Source organism: Zingiber officinale, chromosome 5B (genome assembly GCF_018446385.1).
Source record: "Zingiber officinale cultivar Zhangliang chromosome 5B, Zo_v1.1, whole genome shotgun sequence".
Lineage (NCBI taxonomy): Eukaryota > Viridiplantae > Streptophyta > Magnoliopsida > Zingiberales > Zingiberaceae > Zingiber > Zingiber officinale.
Genome location: NC_055995.1, coordinates 88,734,711 through 88,756,120, shown reverse-complemented (window position 1 = coordinate 88,756,120; position 21,410 = coordinate 88,734,711). Strand labels below are relative to the sequence as shown.

General features: G+C 38.7%; 3 protein-coding genes and 1 long non-coding RNA gene across 5 annotated transcripts; 2 read left to right on the top strand and 2 right to left on the bottom strand.

Annotated features, from left to right (window-relative positions):
• The first annotated feature begins 1,586 nt into the window (after positions 1-1,586).
• Positions 1,587-5,071, top strand: LOC121984883. Its single transcript, XR_006113018.1, has 2 exons — positions 1,587-1,681; positions 3,871-5,071. It is a non-coding gene; the product is annotated as an uncharacterized LOC121984883 (long non-coding RNA).
• Positions 2,766-4,595, bottom strand: LOC121984882 (B3 domain-containing protein Os01g0723500-like). Of its 2 annotated transcripts, none has more exons than XM_042538046.1 (4): positions 4,467-4,595; positions 3,954-4,377; positions 3,335-3,576; positions 2,766-3,248 (listed from the first exon to the last, which is right to left on the bottom strand). In XM_042538046.1, the coding sequence occupies exons 1-4, from the start codon at positions 4,587-4,589 to the stop codon at positions 2,970-2,972; spliced, it is 1,068 nt and encodes a 355-aa protein (XP_042393980.1). In that variant the 5' UTR covers positions 4,590-4,595; the 3' UTR covers positions 2,766-2,969. The 2 variants fall into 2 exon arrangements, with proteins under 2 accessions (XP_042393980.1, XP_042393981.1); XM_042538047.1 differs by having other exon boundaries at positions 3,046-3,258.
• A 1,890-nt stretch (positions 5,072-6,961) lies between the features above and the next one.
• Positions 6,962-10,000, bottom strand: LOC121984881 (probable ubiquitin-conjugating enzyme E2 16). The gene is made up of 6 exons (XM_042538045.1): positions 9,863-10,000; positions 9,641-9,744; positions 9,447-9,549; positions 9,294-9,357; positions 7,366-7,454; positions 6,962-7,275 (listed from the first exon to the last, which is right to left on the bottom strand). Exons 1-6 carry the CDS (start codon positions 9,890-9,892, stop codon positions 7,180-7,182), a joined length of 486 nt encoding a protein of 161 aa, XP_042393979.1. The 5' UTR covers positions 9,893-10,000; the 3' UTR covers positions 6,962-7,179.
• A 3,947-nt stretch (positions 10,001-13,947) lies between these two features.
• On the top strand, positions 13,948-14,607 carry LOC121987603 (photosystem II reaction center W protein, chloroplastic-like). Its single transcript, XM_042541350.1, has 2 exons — positions 13,948-14,118; positions 14,195-14,607. The coding sequence occupies exons 1-2, from the start codon at positions 14,040-14,042 to the stop codon at positions 14,491-14,493; spliced, it is 378 nt and encodes a 125-aa protein (XP_042397284.1). The 5' UTR covers positions 13,948-14,039; the 3' UTR covers positions 14,494-14,607.
• Positions 14,608-21,410: the final 6,803 nt, after the last annotated feature.

Here is a 21,410-nt window from a genome sequence, read left to right as displayed (position 1 = left end):
AATGTAGGACAAAAAAAAATTGTATGGAAGTTTTTTCATTGTGGAAATAATAGTAAGGGGCGTTTGGTTCTCTCCTAGAAATCGGAATGGGAATGAGTATCATAGTATTATGGAATGAGGATGAGTATGAGTTTGGGTATTATTCTTAAAAATGATGTTTGGTTAGTTAAATATTTTCAATCGGAATGCACCTAAATTCTCTTTTTTACCCTTGCAGAAAATAAGAGAAAAAATTAGATGGGAGAGAAAGTTGAATGTGAGAGAAACATATGATGAGAGAAAATGATGAGAGAGAAAGTGTGTTGGGAAAAAATAAAGAGAGAGAAAGTATTATGAGAGAATGAAAGAGTGTGGAGAGAGAAAATGTGATGAGAGAGAAAGTGGGTTGAGAGAGAAAGTGGGTTGAGAGAGAAAGAGTGATGGGAAAAATCAAGAGAGAGAAAGTGTGATGAGAGAAAATGAGAGATTGAGGAGAGAGAAAGTATGCTAAGAGAGAAAGAGCGATGAAAAAAATGAAGAGAGAGAAAGTATTATGAGAGAAAATGAAAAAGTGAGGAGAGAGAAAGTATGATGAGAGAGAAAGTGGATTGAGAGAGAAAGAGTGATGGGGAAAAATGAAGAGACAGAAAGTGTGATGAGAGAAAATGAGAGACTAGGGAGAGAGAAAGTGTGATTAGAGAAAATAAAGAGAGAATGAAAATAGAGAAAGTGTGATGAGAGAAAATGAGGAAAGAGAGTATGCTAAGAGAGATTGAGGAGAGATAAAGTATGATGAGAGAGAAGGTGTGATGAGAGAGAAAGTATAATGAAAAAATAAGGAGAAAGTGTGTAATGGGAGAGAAAGTGTGATGGAAGAAAATGAAGAGAGAGAAAATGAGGAAAGAGAGTGTATGATGGGAGAGAATATAGAGAGAAAATGGCAGAGAATGTGTGATGAGAGAGAAAGTATATTGAGAGAGAAAGTGTGATGATAAAATAAGGAAAGAGAAAATATGATGAGAGAGAACAAGGAGAAAGAGTGTGAAATTTAAAAATATTGAACAAATATACTAAGGGTATTTTTGTCTAAAACTTAATTCACATTCCTATTCCATCAAAACCCAAGGGAGGGGGTAAGTTTCATCCATACCTAAGTTTTTGGGTTTCATTTCAAAATCTTGATTCCATTCCCATGAACCAAACACAAGGTTTGGGAATGAATCCATTCCCTCATTCCCAAACCCATAAACCAAACGCCACCTAAGTGTTTATACCTGTGATGTGGCATAATGTGATATATTGAAAATTATAAAAAATTCATTGAGAGGTTTAATCATTGGAGATGTTTTAAGAACTTTTTATACTTATGATGTGATATATTGAGAATTACAAAAAAAAAAAAAAAATTATTGAAAAATTTAATCATTCGAGAGATGCCCTTATAACACTATGAATTTTATAATATTTACGTGTTAACATCAATGGGAATGCTCTTGCAGTGTTGAAGGTGTCTGGCTGTTGTGGGTCGGGCCTGAGTCTCACTAGGACTCAGTTTGGGCTCATATATATGGGCCATTGCACTTAATTGAGCTTCGCCATTCTATTTGCGCGACAATACGCCCAAATCCTTCGATTTCCTTGTTTTAACCGCCCTCCGAGGAACCATCGTTGCCCATGGCGTCTCGGCTCAAGGTCGCCGAAGGTACGCTCTTGCCCTTTATGTTTTCCTAGATCTGCCACTCTGCTGTGAGGTTTCGTTACCTTGCATTGATCGGTTGATTTTCCTGCATTTGTATTATGGAAAACTGATCGAATCCCCTTTGAATCCGAGGTATGTCGCTGTGGTTTGAGTATATGCATTGGGCGTTAAGAACTCCGGATGGGAACATACATTAAAAGAGTGATTCTGTGTCTATTTTGTGTTTGTTATATGCATGCAGCCCCAATTTAATTCTTTAGCATCTGAAACATCCTCCTTCCAGCGAGAATGGAGAGACTAGTGGCCGGAAAGTGAACAATGGAATAATTTTCGACAGCGAAAATGAAGTTCAAGTTCTATTATGATTCAAAGGGCTGATTTGGAAGGTTATTGTCTTTGATTTAGTTTTAGTGCCATGAGAATAACTTGGGACTCAGATAGTAGCGTGATACCCAGAGATGAGTTATTTCGTCTGTGCGGGAGGCATAGCGTATAGTCGTATCTTGCATTTTCTACTGCCAGGTTGAGCTTTGCATAGTTGCGTAGTTAGGAAGTTAGGTTTAACTTGGATAAAGCTACCAATTTGCTAAGATTTATAGTTAGGAACATAGGGATGATGGAAAACTCAAATGCTAACTATTAATAGAGCATAAAATTTGAGTCAGAGGAATGAACGCAGTGACAAAACGCCCAACATATTGCAATTTGGAAATTGTTAGTAGTGGAAAAAAAACTTTGCAGTTGTGATACTTCATTCGGCAAAGAGAACTAAGCAATATTAGATGATTTACACTTCAAGGATTCTTACATAAGCCAATTATTAGGCTTATTCCTCAGAATCAATTGATAGAATTAGTTCTCTGTCATTTTGCTTACTAAAGCCACTGTGCAAGTCATATTGTAACATTCCAATTCAAGTGTGCTCAAAACTCTTGATTTTGCAAATGTTATTTTTCAAGAGTCATGCCAAAGAATTTACATCAAACTCTTGATTAATGTTCACACATCATAAGCATGGAAATGCATGAAAAGAACAAACAAACATGAACAAAAATAGAAAAATATTACCACTATTACATTAGCAGTCTAGTTTGAAGGGTTTTTTTTTTTCCAGATGGATTATGCACAAGCATGTATTAGTAGATAATCTACCATTTTATATCTAACACAGTAGTTCACATGAAAGGCACTCCTCTTCACCCATGACCCACCTACAATCCTATAGTTCCTCCAATGGCTTGGAAGCCAAGTTCATTCAAATGAGCTTGAAGAAGTGGGAATTGGATGTGACCTATTCTGACCTTGTTGGCACCGTAGATATAGGTAGAGTTTCCTCAATTACCCGAAAAATATGCACACGTAACTTGACCGTACCAACGAGCTCAAATACACAGAAGTCTCCTTCCTCAAGTTTGTTGGCTTTTGCAAAAGCCATCCACCCTCTTGATATTTTGTTGCCCTTCTCCTTTGGAATGTAGTTCACAACCCAGGACCTATCGATCGGGTCATGGAGGATTAAGTTTGACGTATTCTGTGGAAGATGCTCCCGTGAAAACCGAGTAGGGATATTCTGCAACCAGCTATAACCTAGTTAAACTCACGGGAAACAAGATTGTGAAAGTTCATAGTTTTTTAATAAAAAAAAGCATGACTCACCATGTATCCCTTAAAAAGAGTTGTTGTCGACATGCGAATGATGGTGTACGGAAGTGCAGAAGTGAAAGACTTAGCAACTTTGTGCGCTTGCAACTTTTCTTCATCTGTCACATGTCTTCTTGTTGATGATATGCAAAATCTCCTGTAATTTCTTTTGTTGCGAATCATACTAAGTGGAAGCTCAAACTCTTCCATTTTAAGCTTGTCATTCCAGATAGGATCAGGGAATGCCACACATCTTTCTGCATTCAATCAACTCCATGTTTTAGCCTCTCAATTTGCATAAGTTAACAATCAATTCATAAAGCTGAATTAACTTCAGGCAAGATCTCACATTATGTTTGCTTTGCATGCATAGCTATTCCATTCAGATCAAGTTTGACAGAGTGATTTTTCATGCATTCAGATACTAAATTTGATAGAATTGTATTATCCTTGTTATCCTTCTCAGCTATTCTATATCAATCTCAGGAATGGCTATGCCAGGAAGGATTATTCTTGTAAACCTTATTAGCTATTCTTTATATCGATCACAGGAATGCTTATTCTGATATTTTAGAATTGTTATTCCATGAACCGAACCAATGGCTGATTGGAGTTTCATACATGCAATTGTTACCTTGACTAGGTAAATAAGGCTGGATTTGTACTGGTTTAGTTTCCTCCTCTCCATTTTTCATTCTTTCCTGCTTGACAGAGCAGCTGCTAACTTCCACAGCTTCCTCCTTCGGCCGGTGACCTCTCGTCTTCCACGGCTGCTTCCACCGTCTGACTGCAAAAGCGTCCTCCCTCTCGCACGCAGTGGTGTCGAAAAGGAGCACGGTGAAGTGCATATTGCCATCGTACCGGAAGACTAGGAACTCGCATTCTTTCAGAGAGTGATCCTTCACGAACTTGCTCCAGCCGGAGGCAAGGAACGTGCCTTCCCTGTTTCTCCTCAGCTCCACACTCCATTTGCTTCCGCTGGGGCCGTGAAGGAAGATGGCCGTTTTGGACTCTGTGGCTGGACCTGGAATGTGTTTCAGAAACTTTGGGGGAATCCTCTGCAGCAGATTCAAAGAGCAAGTAAACAGAAATCAAAGCGCCACAGGGGAAGCACATTCAGATAGAGATAGACGAGGGAGGAGCTTGCCAGGTGGTGGGTGAAGTCGCCGAGGAGGACTTTGAAGAAGTGGGGCTTCCTCTGCCTCACCAGGTTCTGCTGCTGCTGCTTCTTCTTGATTGTGTTCTTCTGCTGCTGCTGCTGGGAGTTCATGGTGGCTCTCGGATTGGAAAGGCTCAGGTGGTGGATGAAACTAATGCGGTGGAAGGATTGATATGATGCTGAATTATTGATAGGGAAAGAAGGGAGAGCAATAAAAGGAGCGCTGCTTTTGAGGTCTCTCGCGCTGCTTTGATTTCCTCAACGGAAGGACAAAGATCGAAGACTGCGCCTACTGCTGCCATTTGCATTATCCACTACCGCAGCGCACACGCACAACTCTCTCTCTCTTCTCTCTTCTCTCTTCTCTCTTCTCTCTTTAATCTGGCTCGGGAAAGAGAATGAATATGCGAAGGTTCCTTCTTAGAAGATACCAAGGTTTTCATATAATAACTCATAAAACCAAATCTCAAATGCAGTTTACTTGCAGTTTGATCTTGTTAAGGTCATTGTTTGGTTGTAGTAGAAGCTACAACTCATACAGTGGGTTTCACTTTCATTGAGGTCTTTTATTAGCACAGTGCCACAGCAAATAAGTATTATAATTTGATTGCAATAGGTGCTAAAGTTCATTATGTGAGTGTAACAATTTGATTGAGATGTCGTAGTCGGATTATAGTAAATATTCCAATTTCAGTTAGACTGTGTTGTGATTTTATTGATATACAAATTAGTTTTACGGTTCAGGTACAGTCAGTGTTTCTGCTGGTTGAGGTATCATCACCATTTAGTTTCATTATACATTGGTACAAACCGTACAAGTAGGTGACCCGGTACAATTTTGTGAAGTGTCTATAATACTAAATTGCTTGGCGACTATTTTACTTGATTGATTGAATTTGGATGATTGAGTTCAGGAGAGAATTTTCATATGAGTGGCACGATGCTTACATTTAAAGGCTCGAATAGTAAGCACGTGAAGGTGGTTCTTGGCGTTCATTTTCTTATTTCTGAAGTGGCAAAAATTAAATTGATGAATCTGGGGCAATGGTAACGGACGGTAAAATATCTTTTTAATTTCTTAATTTCTTCCATAAATTAATGGATGAATTTTTATTGATGAAACGTTGATCTAATTAAAATTCTGAACTACCCGCTATAAATAAGTATTTCTATAAAAAATTTTACATCCTCCATAATTAATGAATAATCGATCAAGGAATAATTAATGGATAATGATCCAGGAATATCACTGTATTAAGGATTTTATAATCGATCAAGGAATAATTAATGGATAATGATCCAGGAATATCACTGTATTAAGGACTTTAGTAGTTGTCCTGTTCGTGAGCTGTACTTTTTTCCAATAAATTTAAAATATCTAACATAAATATATTAAAATTTAATAATAAATCAACTAGTTAAATCACCGATTTTTTTTTTTAAAGAAATGATAAAGTGTTAAAGTATTTTACTTATAAAGAAATCATAAAAAGTATAAAATCCATATATTATTACACCAACTCAAACTTATTTTTTAATCTCTCTCTAAATATACAAACAATGAAAAAATTATATATATATATATATATATATATATATATATATTATCAGAGGAGCGTTATACGTTTTTATGAAAATCAAATGAGTGCTCCACTATACCCTTAGTGATCTATCTTTGATCATTCGATCATGTAAAAATTAGATGTTAACTTTTATAATTGTGAAAATTAACATCTAACTTTTACAACCTATAACAACTAACAATTAACTTTTACAATACATCATTCTACCATGTTAAAACTAGATTGCTAGCTTCTAGCATGTGTAAAAATTAACATCCATCTTCTAGGTGGTGTAGAAGCTAACAATTAGCTTTTACAATTCTAGAAGCTAGTGCTAGGTTTAAAATGATAATTTTATATTATTTTAATTTTAATTTTATGAATAATAATATGATTAAAAATAATATTTTAATAAATAAATCAAATGATGAAAACTCTATAGCACTCATAAATATAATCTACTCATTATCAAACGTATAAAAGATAACATATAACTGTTATGAGGGGTAACAACTATCGACTAACTTCTACGTATTATAAAAACTAATCGGCAACTGCTACAGAGTACTTAATGCAGAAGTATTTTTGAAATGAGAGACGCTCATTTTTTTTTTCTTTCTAATGACACTCATTCGATGAGTTTTTTTAAGAAAAAAAACGCAGGTTTCTGTTAAAATAAGTCAAAATCGAATTAATATTTAATAAATTGAAAGACGTAAAAAATTTAAAAAGAATATTTGAACCTAATTGCTGTGGTTCGAACTTTTTGACCATCCAAAATAACTATTTAACAAATAATCTTCGTTCCTCTTCATATTTTTCCTTCCAAATAAACAGAAGAAAAGAAAAAAGCTTTTTTCAAGCACATCTTTGTGACAATTTTGAACAATCTTACCAAGAGTTATAACTTGAAAGAAACAATGAACACGAGCAAAATTAATTCTAATCCCATAAAGTCATCATAATGTATTCATTTCAGCCAAGGTAAATCTTCCCTTCATAATTACATGCAAGAGTAAATTTTAAGATTAAAAACCTATTTAAGGCAAATCATAGACCAATGGGAATGATACATGCCATTTTTCGATAAGCTTACATAAACGCTGGAGAAGCCGTAAGTATTATCAGCATCAGTAGCATCATACTTTGTCATCATGGAACCACCACCTGGTCTCTTTGGGAGATCGACCATTCCGACAGTTCTTCACGTATCGATCATTATCTGCTGGACGTTGCTACAATGGCAAGATAGATTTCACCAGCAATGTTAGAAAATAAAAATGCGAAGCTTAGTAATTTAACATGTGAGGGGTGTGTTTAGAGACCTTCACGGTCGAACTGGATAACATGGACAAAATGCTGATGCAGACTGAGCTTACAGTCATTGCTGGAGACCAGGAGTCGTACAAGATATCTGTGAAAGGCACCAAACGAGATGTTACCATAATAAATCTTTTCGAAACTATCTCATGATATTCTTCACCCATTCACAAATGAGAATGAATGACCTATACCGAAGGATTTATCTAGGAATATAAGATTATAGCAAAAGCAGTGTCTTTCCAACATGAATACATGAAGGTTCTAACTAACCAACCATAAACAGAAAATGGTGAAATAAACAACCTTATATTGCAAGTAAACTGTTATTTTTTCGTAAGAACCAAGAACATCCTCCTGTTGTTCTAGCAATACCTAATAAAGGAATATCAAACTTTGCTCCGCGATTAACTTACAAAGATGTGTGGTAAAGGCATTCCCAACACAGATAAGGTTCATAGTTATGAACTTAATTCAAACTGTTGCATTTCAGTACTAAAATAGACATAGACATGTTATCTGACAGGAGGAATTAGTTAAAAATGTGTCCAGTTTCCCAGTGAAGAATGAATGATATGTGTTTCTCATATTCAAACACAATACATAAATCAAAATTTACTAAATCCTACCAATAAGCTCTAGAAGTCCCAAATCAAACACATTTACTTTGCAAAGAAAATACAAACAAAAATAATCTAGACCTAGCTCCACTAGTTTGCAGTAAAGAAATAACGGAAGGTACAAGAAATTATAATTCTGTACAGCCAATTCCATTCTCTTGGAGCTTTCCCATACGCAACATGATACAGAGCACAAAATATATTGACAATGCAAAGGCCTTAGAACAATGTCTATTACAAAACTATTGGATACAGTCCACTGTTAAACTATGATGGCTGCATACAATACTATGATACTGTACTCTTTAATATTCTTCGATACAGTCCACTGTTAAACTATTGGAATTTGATTTGGTTTGGTAAGATAAAAAAACAGATATTTCTACATCTTGTGAAGTTATCTTACATACCAAGCCGATAATTCATCTTAAACTACATCTGTAGCGTGAAAGGATAATGTATTTTCGTGTATTTTCATTTAGTGTCATCTTACAGATCAACACTTAGAGCTTTAAACATTGATATTTTACACTCCTTGTTTCTAACTTGATAAGGCATAACTTGTGTTCTCGTCCAGCTTGAGAAATGTAGACTGTTTTTTAATTATAGGCTAAGGACACTCATACTATTACTTATTAATTAGTCTAAGATTGTTTAATATTGTGTAAGTTTCTTCAATGGAAACAATTGCATTGTAATAGTATTCATGTGTTAACATCAGTAAAAAAAATAGTAATGATAACAGAAACAATGATACTATCACAAGGAAGATGATGCATAAATTAGGGGATTGTGTAGGAGATAAAATGATTAATAACTGATATAGCGTTGGGTAAAATTTAATCGAGGGATAAAATTCATGTAGACAACCTCAAATAGTTGGGCAAACACGACTAGATGATGATCATGATGATGTTTCAGTAACACAATGCATTAGAATAGATCATTTTTGGAGTTAATGTCACTATATAGCCTTCTAATACAAATGGAAGTCAGGGATTAGGAGAAAGGAAATATTGATCAAGAGTGGAATAGAATTCAATCCCAAAAAAGTTATCGATTAAAGGGCCAATCCAAACTCCGGTAATGACCATATTGAAACTTTTTATACAAGCAACAGAAAAGTAAATAACTCAGAAAAGAGTATACCAAAACTAGCAAAAAAGGGACGTAATCTATCACACATTTTTAATGGCAAGATGCCATTCTTGCAAATTGTAGTAGAACAAAAATAAAGATAATCCATTCAAGTAAGGAATGTATTAAGCAAACTTTGTGATTCCACTAAATGCTTATAGAAACATGAGAATTACCTAAACATATGTGCCCGTTGCTATAGATGTGCGGATGAAGAGGCGCAGGGTGCAAAAATATAACCTGAAGGAAACTAGGAAAGTCACTCAATCACAACTCTAATTAACAACATCTCAAAGGGGCACAAACACCCCTGCCTAAATTTTGTTTACCTGCGGTGCTTCCATGGGATAATGCTCCGGGAAATCGACCTGCAGCTGGTACTTCTCGTTCGTGTACAGCGTCCCGGGTGCTCCGATCACCTCAACTACCCACCTTTTGGAAGGATTAAAAAAAAACAAAAATCAAGTCAGCTACTGAAAGCGCGAAAGGAATCAGAAAGCAGAGAGGAAGACCAAGCTGCAACCTTTGGAGGCTATCGGAGACTTTGTGCTTGAACCCGGCCGGGGGGTTGACTTGCCATTCCAGAAGCTCTTTCTGGAGCCTATTGCATGCGATCTTGCTCAAAGCCTGAGATCGAAAGGCATGTGTCATGAGAAATTGACCATCGGGAGATGAAGGACCGGAGGCGATGATCGACGGGGGAACGAAGGGGCATAGAAAGAAGGACGCGGAGGAAAAAGAGTACCTTGCGCGATGAGGCGGAGGAGCTGGTCATGCTTCGGCGGCGCCGACGGAGACGGCTACGACGGCAGCGCTGCAGTGAGGGGAGACAGAGAGAGAAGGATTAAAAAAAAGGCGTCTTTTTGTTGTTTCTGATATAAATAAATTTTGTTTGCTTCCCGTAGTGGGTTTTTATAGACGATTCTACCCTTACTTGTCATTATTTCATTTATCAATTAAACCGTCCTGGGCACGAGGTATTACCGTGGAGTCCTCTCATGGCAGTGGTTAAAATTTTGGCATTAAAATTTGACGTATTTAAGGAAGGCAATAGAACGGGACGCGGATGGATTTGTCATCTACATTCTTATCCCGTCTTCAATTTTTTTTTTTTTTTAATTCGGAGATTCTTTGAATATGAGATCAAATCCTTATCCCCGTCTTCAGCCTCACTCTATCCTCAAATTTAATTATTATTATTATTATTATTATTATTATTAATGATAATATTAATATTAATATAAATATTAATATTAATAATATTATTAATATTGATCATGTCCGAAAGTCGATGAGATGGATATTGGAAATATGATCCTCCGACGCTTAAGTCAGTCTCCCACGAAGAAAAAGAAACAGTAAACTGAGCAATAAGATGACTGTAACGCAACAGTAAAATATCGCATACCTCCGGCGATGCTTGAACCCCCTTTATATAGAGTTCCGGTAACGCACGTGCACGCTCCCCAAGGCAGGCAGGCGTCTCAAAGCTTTCTCTGAAAAGACCTATCAGTAAAGTGTCTCTGACACAGTATCTTAACGGACCGAGCATATCTCTGAAGTGACAGTGAAAGATTTCGTCGTACAATCCTCTGTCTGACCATGCCGCTTGTCAGCAACACTAGCTCCCAAAAGGATGTAAAAAGATAGCCTGCTGTGTCTGTTGCTGGACCGAGCGGGATAGTCATTCAGCCGGAATTCCATTGTTTGCATGTTCTGTTGCTTGACCGAGCTGGATAGTCGTTCGGCCGAAAGTCCACTGTCCGCGTGCTCTGTTGCTAGGTTAAGCGGGATAGCCGCTTGGCCGGAAGTCCATTGTCCGCATGCTCGGCTGATGTTGAGTCTGCTGCTAGGCCGAGCGGAAGAGCCGCTCGGCCCGGTTCCTGCATACTGCTCCCTTTGTCATCCTCTTGTTTGAGTGGCAGGTGCTCGGCTCATGGGCGAGTCAAAGGTGAAATCGGATCGGGCCTTTCTCTTCCCGATTGGGACATGCTTGTCCGATCGACAAATGACTTCTAAGCGTTGACCGCCTTGACTTTGACCTCCACCGTGGTAGCAGGTTAGGGCCCCTCATCATCACCGCATCACAAGTCTCCCCCTCAAGTCTAGTCGAAGGAGGTTGTAAGTCCGACTGACTAGACAATTGTGTGAGCATATTTCCTCCCGATCAGCCTTCGACACTGTATGGTTTCTGCTCGAGCAACTTCACCCTGCCGGTCGGCCTGTTGAAGTTTGTCGTTCGGCTGTAGGTAAGCTCCCTTGATCCGATCGGCACGACGAAGGTTCGCACTTATGAAATCTTTCCTTGGGTTGTCATGGGCGAGCGCGAGCTATGCTGATGTTACCCAGATTTCTGGAAAATCGTACAAATCTCTGTGCATTAAGGCTTGTGATGCAGGGAGGCTTTGATGATCGGACAAGCATGTCCCGATCGAGAAGAGAAAGGCCTAATCTGATATCACCTTTGACTCGCCCATGAGTCGAGCACCCGACGCTCAAACAAGAGGATGACAAACGGAGCAGTATGTGGGAACCGGACCGAGCGACTCTTCCGCTCGGCCTAGCAGCAGACTCGACATCAGCTGAGCACGCGAACAGTAGACTTTCGGCTGAACGGCTATCCCGCTCGGCCCAGCAACAAAGCACGCGGACAGTAGACTTTCGGCTAAGCGGCTATCTAGCTCGGCCCAGCAACAAACACAGCAGACTATCTTTTGACATCCTTTTGGGAGCTAGTGTCGTTGATAGGTGGTATGGTCAGACAGAGAAATCGTACGGCGGAAGCTTCCACTATCACTTAAGAGATATGCTCGGCTCGTTAAGGTACCGTGTCAGGGACACTTTACTGACAAGTCTTTTCAGGGAAAGCTTTGAGACGCATGCTTATCTTGGGAAGCATGAACGCGCGCTATTGGAACTCTATATAAAGGGGGGTCCAAGCATAAACGGAGGTATGCAATATTTTACTATTGCGCTACAGTCTTCTTATTGCTCCGCTTACTACTTCTTCTTCTTCGTCGGAGACTGACTTGAGCGTCGGAGGACCATCACCGGGGACCCCTTACCTAGCTCGGCACTGACGTCAATTGTGTTGCAGGTCGGAGCGAAGTTCACAGGAGGTCAACAGGAGCGCCACATCCTTAGCATCCATCTCATCGACTTTCGGACATGATCAAATATTTTCAAAATTTTTAATATTAATTTTAACACTATTATTAATATTTTAAAAAAAATCTTATTATTATTTATTAATATTAATAATAATATTCAGGGCGAGTTCGAGGATGAAGATAGTATTCCTATACCCGCCCCAAATCCGCCCCATCCCCGAATAAATCAGGGATCCCCATCCCTATTTCGGATTTTTCCCGCGGGGCCCTAAATCCGCGGGGAAAATTGTCATCCCTAGACGTATTTGAGCATGCGTTCTCTATGTCTTGTCATCTATACTAATAGATAGTAGTCACTCGTGATTTCTCTCTTCCATGTTAACCTAAGGATGAGTTGACTGGGACCAACGAATCGTCTTTTGTCGCACGAGGTGTTTCTATCACGTCCCTCAGGACGATGCGGTTGTTGAAATATGAGATATTATCATATGAGGTTTTAGAATCGAAACTCGGTACGTCTCAGCATATCTTTCCGTAGGTCTTGGCCACCTGTACTAATGGCTAGTAGTCACTCATAATTACCATGCACTTTTAACTGTGTACTTAGATTTATCTCCCTCCATATCTATGAGACTGGCTTTAGGGGCGGTTGATATAACGATTCCATATTTTTTAATAATCATGTATAATTTATTTTTTTTTATATTAATTTAGAGATAAATTGATGGGACTATTAGGATGAACAAATTGCTTTTTAGCACACTAGGTATTACCATCCTGAGGTGTTACCATTACAGAGTCAGAGAGTCAATTTCTGATCCCTTATGGCGTTTATCTATTGGTCATTGCTCGGGTTGGAGATAGATTACGAGGAACTTCTGGAACAAGTATTAGTATACTTTTACCACCATTCATCAATTAAACCCATTATACCATTTATCAATTAAACCCATTATTAAAAAAAATTAACAACAAATAATAAAATAACGACGCAATATAATTTAAACATGTAAAAAATGGACTAACTTGTTCAACAAGTTATCATTTTGAATATTAATTATTTTTAAAATATATACTAAATTTATATTATTGATAACAAATTCAATCGTAGCCCTAGAGTGGATTTGGCATGGCCATGAACAATATTAAATCATTTTTGTTAGAAAAAAAAAACTAAAATAGGTGTCTTTAAATGTGGTATAGTGATAAAATAGATTGATTTTTAAGTGTACATGAGAATTATAAATAAAATAAAAATGTAAAGGAGGTTCCTAACGAAAGGCACGAGATGCTCCTGATCCACCATGCATTGATCCACAACAAATTGCTTGGCAAGTGTAGTAGGAATATTGGAATTACATTGTCTCTCAATTATATTAATTCCATTCAAGATGATAAGGAATAAAGGCAATTATGGATGCAATTGGACAAGTGATCTGTGTTTGTGCAAGGGATCAGAGTGACTGAAACCTTACGAGAAAAATAAATTTACAGTCTCAATTTTAAATAAAACAATAATAAAGAAAAAAAATGTATACAGAAAATGACAGTCTCAACAAAAATTCATATAGCATTATTATCACAAATCTATGGAGAATTAAGGGTCCACTTGGCATGCTTTTATTGGGCCGTCGAGGATGAGGCTATCTTGCCATCCAATAACCTTGCAATATTTATTGTGTGGCGCAGGCCCACTTCTCCTCTTTGTCCTGCGCTTCGACAATTCCATTAAATCCTACAAACTCACCACACACCTCCCTTCCACATTGCCGCGACCACAAGCTCGAAGAAGCTCACCTTGCTCCTCCACTCATGGCCACTGTCGTCAATTCTGCCGTGCCAGCCTCGACCTTCGCCCATCGCGCTGTCCTCCCGAGGCAGTCAGCCACTGGTGCGTCTATACGTTCCTTTGAGTTTTTTCTACTCGAGTAGTGCTCATGCCTCAACTGGCTTGAGCTCTGTTACAGGCTTGCCTCAGCTGGCTTGCAAGGGTGGGAGAAGCGTGCGGTGCTCGATGGAGGCGAAGTGGAGGACCGTGGCCACGACCAGTACTGGGGCGGCGGTGCTGGCGATGGCAGCGTCGGCGAGTCCTGTGCTAGCGTTGGTGGACGAGAGGCTGAGCACTGAGGGGACGGGATTGAGCTTGGGGATAAGCAACAACTTGTTGGGATGGATACTGTTTGGAGTGTTTGGACTGATTTGGGCTCTGTATTTTCTGTACACCTCCACGCTCGAGGAGGACGAAGACTCTGCTCTCTCACTCTAATTTTCTAAATCTCTCGTGTTAATTAATCGAACGTGTTTAAGGGATAATGACCTGAGTTCACTGTAATCATCGTGTAAAATTAGTCAATTAATTAAGCTCTTGATCGTGTGCTTACATTGGTGCGCAGTTAATTAATTATAAGCACTTTCATCACCATATCTGCCAGATTTCGTCGCTGCTTAATTAGTAACCCATAAACTGATTGATCTCAACCCTTTAAGCTTGATCATCTACAGAGGAATTGCACTTACAATAGGATTTACATTTACATTGGTGTTCAGTTATCGATATCAAAATTAGAACAATTATCCCATTAGTTGCTACAACTAATGGGATATCTTTCAAGGTAAAAATAACAAATGAAAACAAAGAAATAGCATTATCACTTGAATTAGACAAAGTTTTCTCTTACATTAGCCCTTTTGATGATCTATTTATGCTTCTTCATATACATGTAGGATTAAGTCTACAGTGGACTAAATCCAATTGAATCTATATGGGTGGACTTCATCTCCAAAAAAATAGACTTACACTTGATTAATACACATACACAACTAATTGTCATTAAAATAACTAAACTCATTTAAGTGATCTAATGCTTCAAGCATATAAAGAGGGTTTGGTTTAAATGGATATGGATTCAATGTGTATATCCAAAACCTGACTCATTAACATTAATGAGCTCTTAATGATGAATGGACTTTAAGGTGGATAGTCCCTATAGGATGAACTTAGTATATAAAGGAAGATGCTCATAAATTAGAGCAAGGTTCTAGAGCTTTTTTCAACCTCCTTTCTTTCCCATTGAGAGAGGATTAACGATTGTCGCCGCCCACTCCTGTAGAAGACTTTTCCGCAATCGCAAGAACTTCAGGCGACAAGTAAGAAGCAATACTCTTTTGCGATGGATTCAAGTCAGCAATTCATGAGCTATTGTTTCGATTTGTATAAAGTTTTAGAGATTGATAAAAGCTAGATCCTATTATAGATGCATCATTTAGCTCATACATAATGTATTGCAAGTCTTTCAATTGATATCAAAGCTTAGGATTGACTTATTATCAGTTTTTAAGACGTAAGAATTATTTTTCAACGTTTGGTATAAATACATCAATATTTTGCATTTGATTCCATATGGATGAGTAAAATTGATATATATTCATTGAATGTAGCATGGATAGATTAGGATTTAACCTATGAATCGAGTTTTTTGCATTATCTGCAAAGAGCGAGATTAGAGGCGCGATTTTAGGGTAGAAAATCTCGTTCAGAAATGGACGTTTTCTGATATCAATCGATTGAGAAGGTTCCCAATTGATTGGGAGTAGCGGATTCATGAACAGAAGGGTCTAGAGTTGATTAGCTGATCGATTGGTGTTTTCCAATCGATCAGCATGAGGAATCAATCGATTCAAATTGCCCGATTGCGACAAAAATCCAACAAAAGTTTCTGGATCGATCAACTGATCGATTGGGGTTACCAATCAATCAGCCAATCGATTGAAGATTGCAAGAATTCAACAGAGAGCTTCTGGATCGATCAACTGATCGATTGGGGTAACCAATAGATCAGTCAATCGATTGATGTTCGTGAAGAATAAATAGAGCGCTTCTGGATTAATCAACTAATTGATTGGGGTTTACCAATCAATCAGCTAATCGATTGAAGTTTGCAAGAATCCAACATAGAGCTTCTGGACCAATCAGCTAATCGATTGAGGTTCACCAATCGATTGACCAATCGATTGAAGTTCACTAGGTTGCCCACATAAGGTTTCCGAATCGATCGGCTAATCAATTGGAATTAGTCAATCGATCAGATGATCGATTGGGGTGGATGAACGAGCAAACAGGAGCCTTCTTAACCAATCGATCAGATGATTGGGGTCATCTGAAGAAGGATTGCCCTAGATACCCTAACTAACGTGCCAAAAAATGTATACTTCTTAACTTTGTTAGTTCAGAAGTCAACCTAGCTACTACCTAATAGCACTTGGTGGATAGATACTAGCGCAACTACTCACGTAAGTGTAACTATGCAAGGTTGCCTCATGGGTCGAATGTCAATTGATGTTAAAAATTTCATCTATACGAGAACGAGCAAGAAGGTAAAAGTAGAGGCAATAGTTGTCTTTAAAGTTTGTTTGAGGAACAATGTACTTTTAAATTTGAAAAATATATTTGTAGTGTCATCTTTTAAACGAAACTTAATTTCTATTTCATGTTTGGACAAATCCATATACACTTGTTCATTTGGAAATGAAAAGTTTAGTATTTTTCGAAATTCTATCTTGTGTGGTATTGGTTCCGCGATTGACAAACTATATAGATTGGACACTGAAACTCATACAGATAATCTTGTGATGTATAATATAGGTGTGAAGTGTAGTGTGACAAATGAAAATTCATCTATGATGTGGCATAGGCGTTTAGGGCATATCTCTAAATAACGCCTAGAAAGGTTAATGTTACTAGGAATTCTCAATTCCCTTGATATGTCAGATTTTAGAATCTACATTAAGTGTATCAAGGGAAAAATAACTAACAAAAGTAACAAGGGTTCAAGGCGGAGTAATGAAATATTAGAGCTTATACATACAAACATATGTGGATCATTCCCTAAGGCTTCTTAGAATGGTCAAGCATACTTTATAAGCTTTATAGATGATTATTTTCGATACTGATACTTATACCTTATTCATGAGAAGTCACAATCCCTAGACATGTTCAAAACCTTCAAAGCTAAAGTTGAAAATCAACTTAGCAAGAAGATTAAGACCGTAAGATCAGATCCTAGTAGTGAATACTATGGTAGATCCGACGGATCAGGTGAACAACGTCTTGGGCCATTTACGGATTTCTTTGCTAAGTGCAGTATCGTGGCACAATACACCATGCTTTGGACACCTCAGCAAAATAGTGTAGCAGAGGGCGAAACCTAACTCTTAAGGACATGGTGAAAAGTATGATTGCATTTTTCTTTTCTACTAGAGTCCTCGTGGGGTGAGACACTCAAGACTGCAGTTTACCTACTCAATAGAGTTTATAGTAAGGCAGTAACGAAAACCCCATACGAGTTATGGACATGTAGAGTGCCTAGTCTTAGACATCTACATGTATGGAGTTGTCTAGCTGAAGGTAGGCCCTATAGGCCTAATGAAAGGAAATTGAACTCAAGAACCATTAGTTGTCATTTTATAGGATACTCTGAAAACTCAAAAAGTTTCAAGTTCTATAACCCTTTGAGTAGATCCTTTTTCAAGACATGTAATGCCAAATTCATTGAGAATAGTGGGAATGATAAAGCTAGGGAAATATCATTTAAAGGGAAATATCATTTAAGGAGAACATTAGTGTGTTGGTGCAATATCCCCTTGGTCAAGGTTGATCAGGTTGACTAGGCTTTAGTTGGCTCAAGCCTGAGTCTTGATGTTTGGATTTCAATATTTGATAATACATGGAGATTGCAGATGCAATCGTTCGATTGAGAAAATTATTGGTGCAATTCCCCTCTGATAAGGGCTTAACCAGATTAGTGTGAAAAAGAGTCAAGTAGGTCAAAGGGGTGACCGGATACTTGACTGGGAAAGTCCTAACTGAAGGTTAGCTAGTTGGAAGTCCTAGTGAGTGAAGCCAGGCAGATGGAAAGTCCTGGTGAGTGAAGCTAGGCAGAAGAAAATCCTGGTGAGTGAAGACAGGTGATAATCCTAGTGAGTGAAGCTAGGTGAAAGTCCTGGTGAGTTAAGCCAGGTAAGTGAAAGTCTCGGTGAGTGAAGTCGGGCAGTGAAAAAATCCTGATAAATGAAGCTAGGTGAAAATCCTAGTGAGTGAAGTTAGGTGAAAGTCCTGGTGAGTGAAACCAGGCACGCGAAAATCCAGATGGATCAAGGTTGACTAGACACCTGGTGTTGGGAAGGCCAAGTAGGTCAAAGGATTGACCGGATACTTGGCACGTGGAAATCTAGGTGGATCAAGGTTGACCGGACACCTGGTGTTGGGAAGTCCAAGTAGGTCAAAGGATTGACCGGATACTTGGCGAGAGGAAATCCAGATGTGTCAAGGGTGACCGGACATCTGGTGGAAGTCCAAGTAGGTCAATGGATTGACTGGATATTTGACATAAGGAAATCCAGATAGGTCAAGGGTGACCGAACATCTGGTGGAAGTCTAAGTGGGTCAAGGTTGACCGGACACTTGGCACGAGGAGAAAAGTCCAAGTGGGGCAAAGAGATTGATCGGACACTTGGTGAAGGAGTCCTAGCAGGTCAAGGTTGACCGGATGCTAGGCATGAGGTTCCAATAGGTCACGGTTGACCGGATGTTGGATTTGGGGACCCTAGAGTTGGTTTAAGCAAGTCAAGGGGAGGCCAATCGATCAACCGATCGATTGGCACTGTGTTGCGACAAGCAGTAGTCCAATCGATCGGTCGATCGATTGGGAGCCTTTGTCATAAGCACAGAACGCTTCTCAATCGATCAGCCGATCGATTAGGCACCTCTAATCAATCGGCCGATCAATTGGGGGCTAGGTTTTCTCGTACGATCGCAAGAAAGCCTGAATCGATCGGTTGATCGATTCAAGCGCTTTCTAAAGAGCACAGAAGAAGGTTGAATCGATCAGCCGATCGATTCAGCCTCCCCAATCGATCAGTCGATCGATTAGGAGGCGACCGTTACGCAGGATAAAGCCGTTGGCGAGCGTCCTTCTCCGCAGATCTTCCTCTCCACTTCTCACGATCACTCTCAGCTGTCCATGCCAGTTCTTGGAGCTTTCTTGGAGCAAAGTGTTACTGTACTTCCAAGGTCAAGAGGCGTTCCACAAGGAGAAGAAGCAAGTTAGGGTTTTATAAATCTTGTAAGATTTGTATTGTATAAGCTTATTTTTCTTTTCTTATTGTATTGAGAGTTTGTGTAAGGCTTCTCCACCTTCGATAGTTACCGTAAAGGAGTATTTTCATTAGTGGAGTGTGTGTCACGTGTAGATCCTTTGATTAGTCACCTCTTCTTGAGGTGAATACCATGTAAATCCTATTGCTACCATTATTAGCTTGTTGTGATGACTATCCGCTGTAAATTATCATCAAAGAAGCAAGCAACGAGCACGCGACGAGCTATTCACCCCCTCTATCACCAAACGACCATAACAAGTGGTATCAGAGCGAGGTCGCTCTTTACCAGAATCATCGCCGGAAGGGGCAACAAGGCTAGAGGGTGAAAAAATTTAAAGCACCGAAATTCATCAAGTCAAAGATTTCATCAAGGTTCAACTTCAAATGGAATTCGAATTCGACATGAGGGTGCCTCCACCATTCATATTCACAAGCTTCGATTCTTGGAAATCAAGGATAAAAAATTTTATTATGATGGAGATAGAGCAATGGTTTGCTTTAATGGAAGGCTTTGAAGCTCCAACAAATTCAAAAGGCAAAATTCTTAAAAGGAGCAAATGGAGCCAAGAGCAAATCCAAAGATGTGAGGCCAATGATAAAGTGACCAAATTGTTGGTCAATCTATTGCCAAACAACATCTTGGAGAAAATTGAAGAATTCAAGGATACCAAGGAGCTTTGGAACAAATTGGTCAAGCTTCATGAAGAATATATCAAACCAAGAAGAATCAAAGGAGGGTGATTCATCGGATCAAGACCAAAAGGAAGAAGAAGAGGATTCGGAAGTTGAGAGATGCTCAACACCCAAAGAAGAAGTTCAAGAAACCTCATCTTCAAAGGAATGCAACGAGAAGGGCAAAGAGGAAGCATACTCTTTGTTCTATGTAGAGGATGAAGATGAAGAGGCCTCCACCTCGAGAATTGAGGGGGAGAGACCTTCGTTGATACCGGATCGAGAAGAAGGAGAAGCTTCTACTTCCGGGTCAAGAGAAGAAGTAGATGATGCAACCTCCAAAAGTCATGAAGAATCAAATGGAGGATCGAGTGTCATCACTACACATGAAGGTATAATTAGTTCAATTAAAAATAAAAATCATATTATATGTTTTGAGTGTAGGGAACATGGGCACTACAAGAGTAAGTGCCCCAAATTGGCCAAGAAAAAGGGCCAAGTGGCACTTAGGGGCAAGGAGAAGTCTAAGGAGACGTCCCCACAACAAAGAAGAGCAAGGATCACATAGTGTGCTTCTAAAGGATCACAACATAGACATGATCTTGATGTCTACTACTAAAGGATTATTGATTAATTCTATGGTTGATGACCTAGTTGTGTGAGTATGAACAATTTCCATCGGCTCATGTTATATAGGTTGCCCTAGAGAGAAAAATAGTGGAGTGAGCCTGAGCAAGCGTTAACAGTTGACTATTAAGTTTAATAGCTAAAAGAAGCACTTTAATGTCACCATGACCCAACACTTGAGGAAAATGATGAATATGATTCGGGAGCTAAAGATTATTGGTCATAAGTTGACCAATGAACAACACGTTCAGGTAGTAATTTGTTCCCTTCCTTATTCTTGGGAAACAATGAAACAAAATCTTACTCATTGTGAAAATATCAAAATTTTCACTGATATCTCAAGTCATGTTAAACTAGAGGCAGGAAAGATAGAATTCGTAAGGATTTCTGGACAGACTTTTATGGTTGAAGGTTCTATTCGATCTAAGAATAAGAAAAAATAGTTCAAGATGAGAAAGGGATAGGAAACTGGTATTGTTGTTGCTGCTGGGCTAGGCTCAAACAAGAAGAAATTTAAAGGAAAGAAGCATGGATTGAAACCTAAAAGCAAGCTAACTTACTATAACTGTGGCATAAAGGATCATTTTGCTTAGGAATGTACTAAGCCGAAAAAGGTAGATCTATGTTTATCTTCTATTCATGAGCATTATGTTGCTAGTACAATGTCGTTAACTAATTTTTATCCTTTGTGGATTATAGATTCAGAAGAAATAAACCATATAGCTCGTG

Bases quoted from the DNA above. Each gene is read 5' to 3' on its own strand.
- LOC121984882 (XM_042538046.1), bottom strand. From the start codon at position 4,589: ATGAACTCCCAGCAGCAGCAGCAGAAGAACACAATCAAGAAGAAGCAG. The intron at 4,378-4,466 runs GCAAGCTCCTCC...AATCTGCTGCAG, and splicing joins GCGACTTCACCCACCACCTG to AGGATTCCCCCAAAGTTTCT. The intron at 3,577-3,953 runs GTAACAATTGCA...GATTGAATGCAG, and splicing joins GCCTTATTTACCTAGTCAAG to AAAGATGTGTGGCATTCCCT.
- LOC121984881 (XM_042538045.1), bottom strand. From the start codon at position 9,892: ATGACCAGCTCCTCCGCCTCATCGCGCAAG. The intron at 9,745-9,862 runs GTACTCTTTTTC...TTTCGATCTCAG, and splicing joins CCTCCGCCTCATCGCGCAAG to GCTTTGAGCAAGATCGCATG. The intron at 7,455-9,293 runs GTAATTCTCATG...TGCCTTTCACAG, and splicing joins CAACGGGCACATATGTTTAG to ATATCTTGTACGACTCCTGG.
- LOC121987603 (XM_042541350.1), top strand. From the start codon at position 14,040: ATGGCCACTGTCGTCAATTCTGCCGTGCCAGCCTCGACCTTCGCCCAT. The intron at 14,119-14,194 runs GTGCGTCTATAC...GCTCTGTTACAG, and splicing joins CCCGAGGCAGTCAGCCACTG to GCTTGCCTCAGCTGGCTTGC.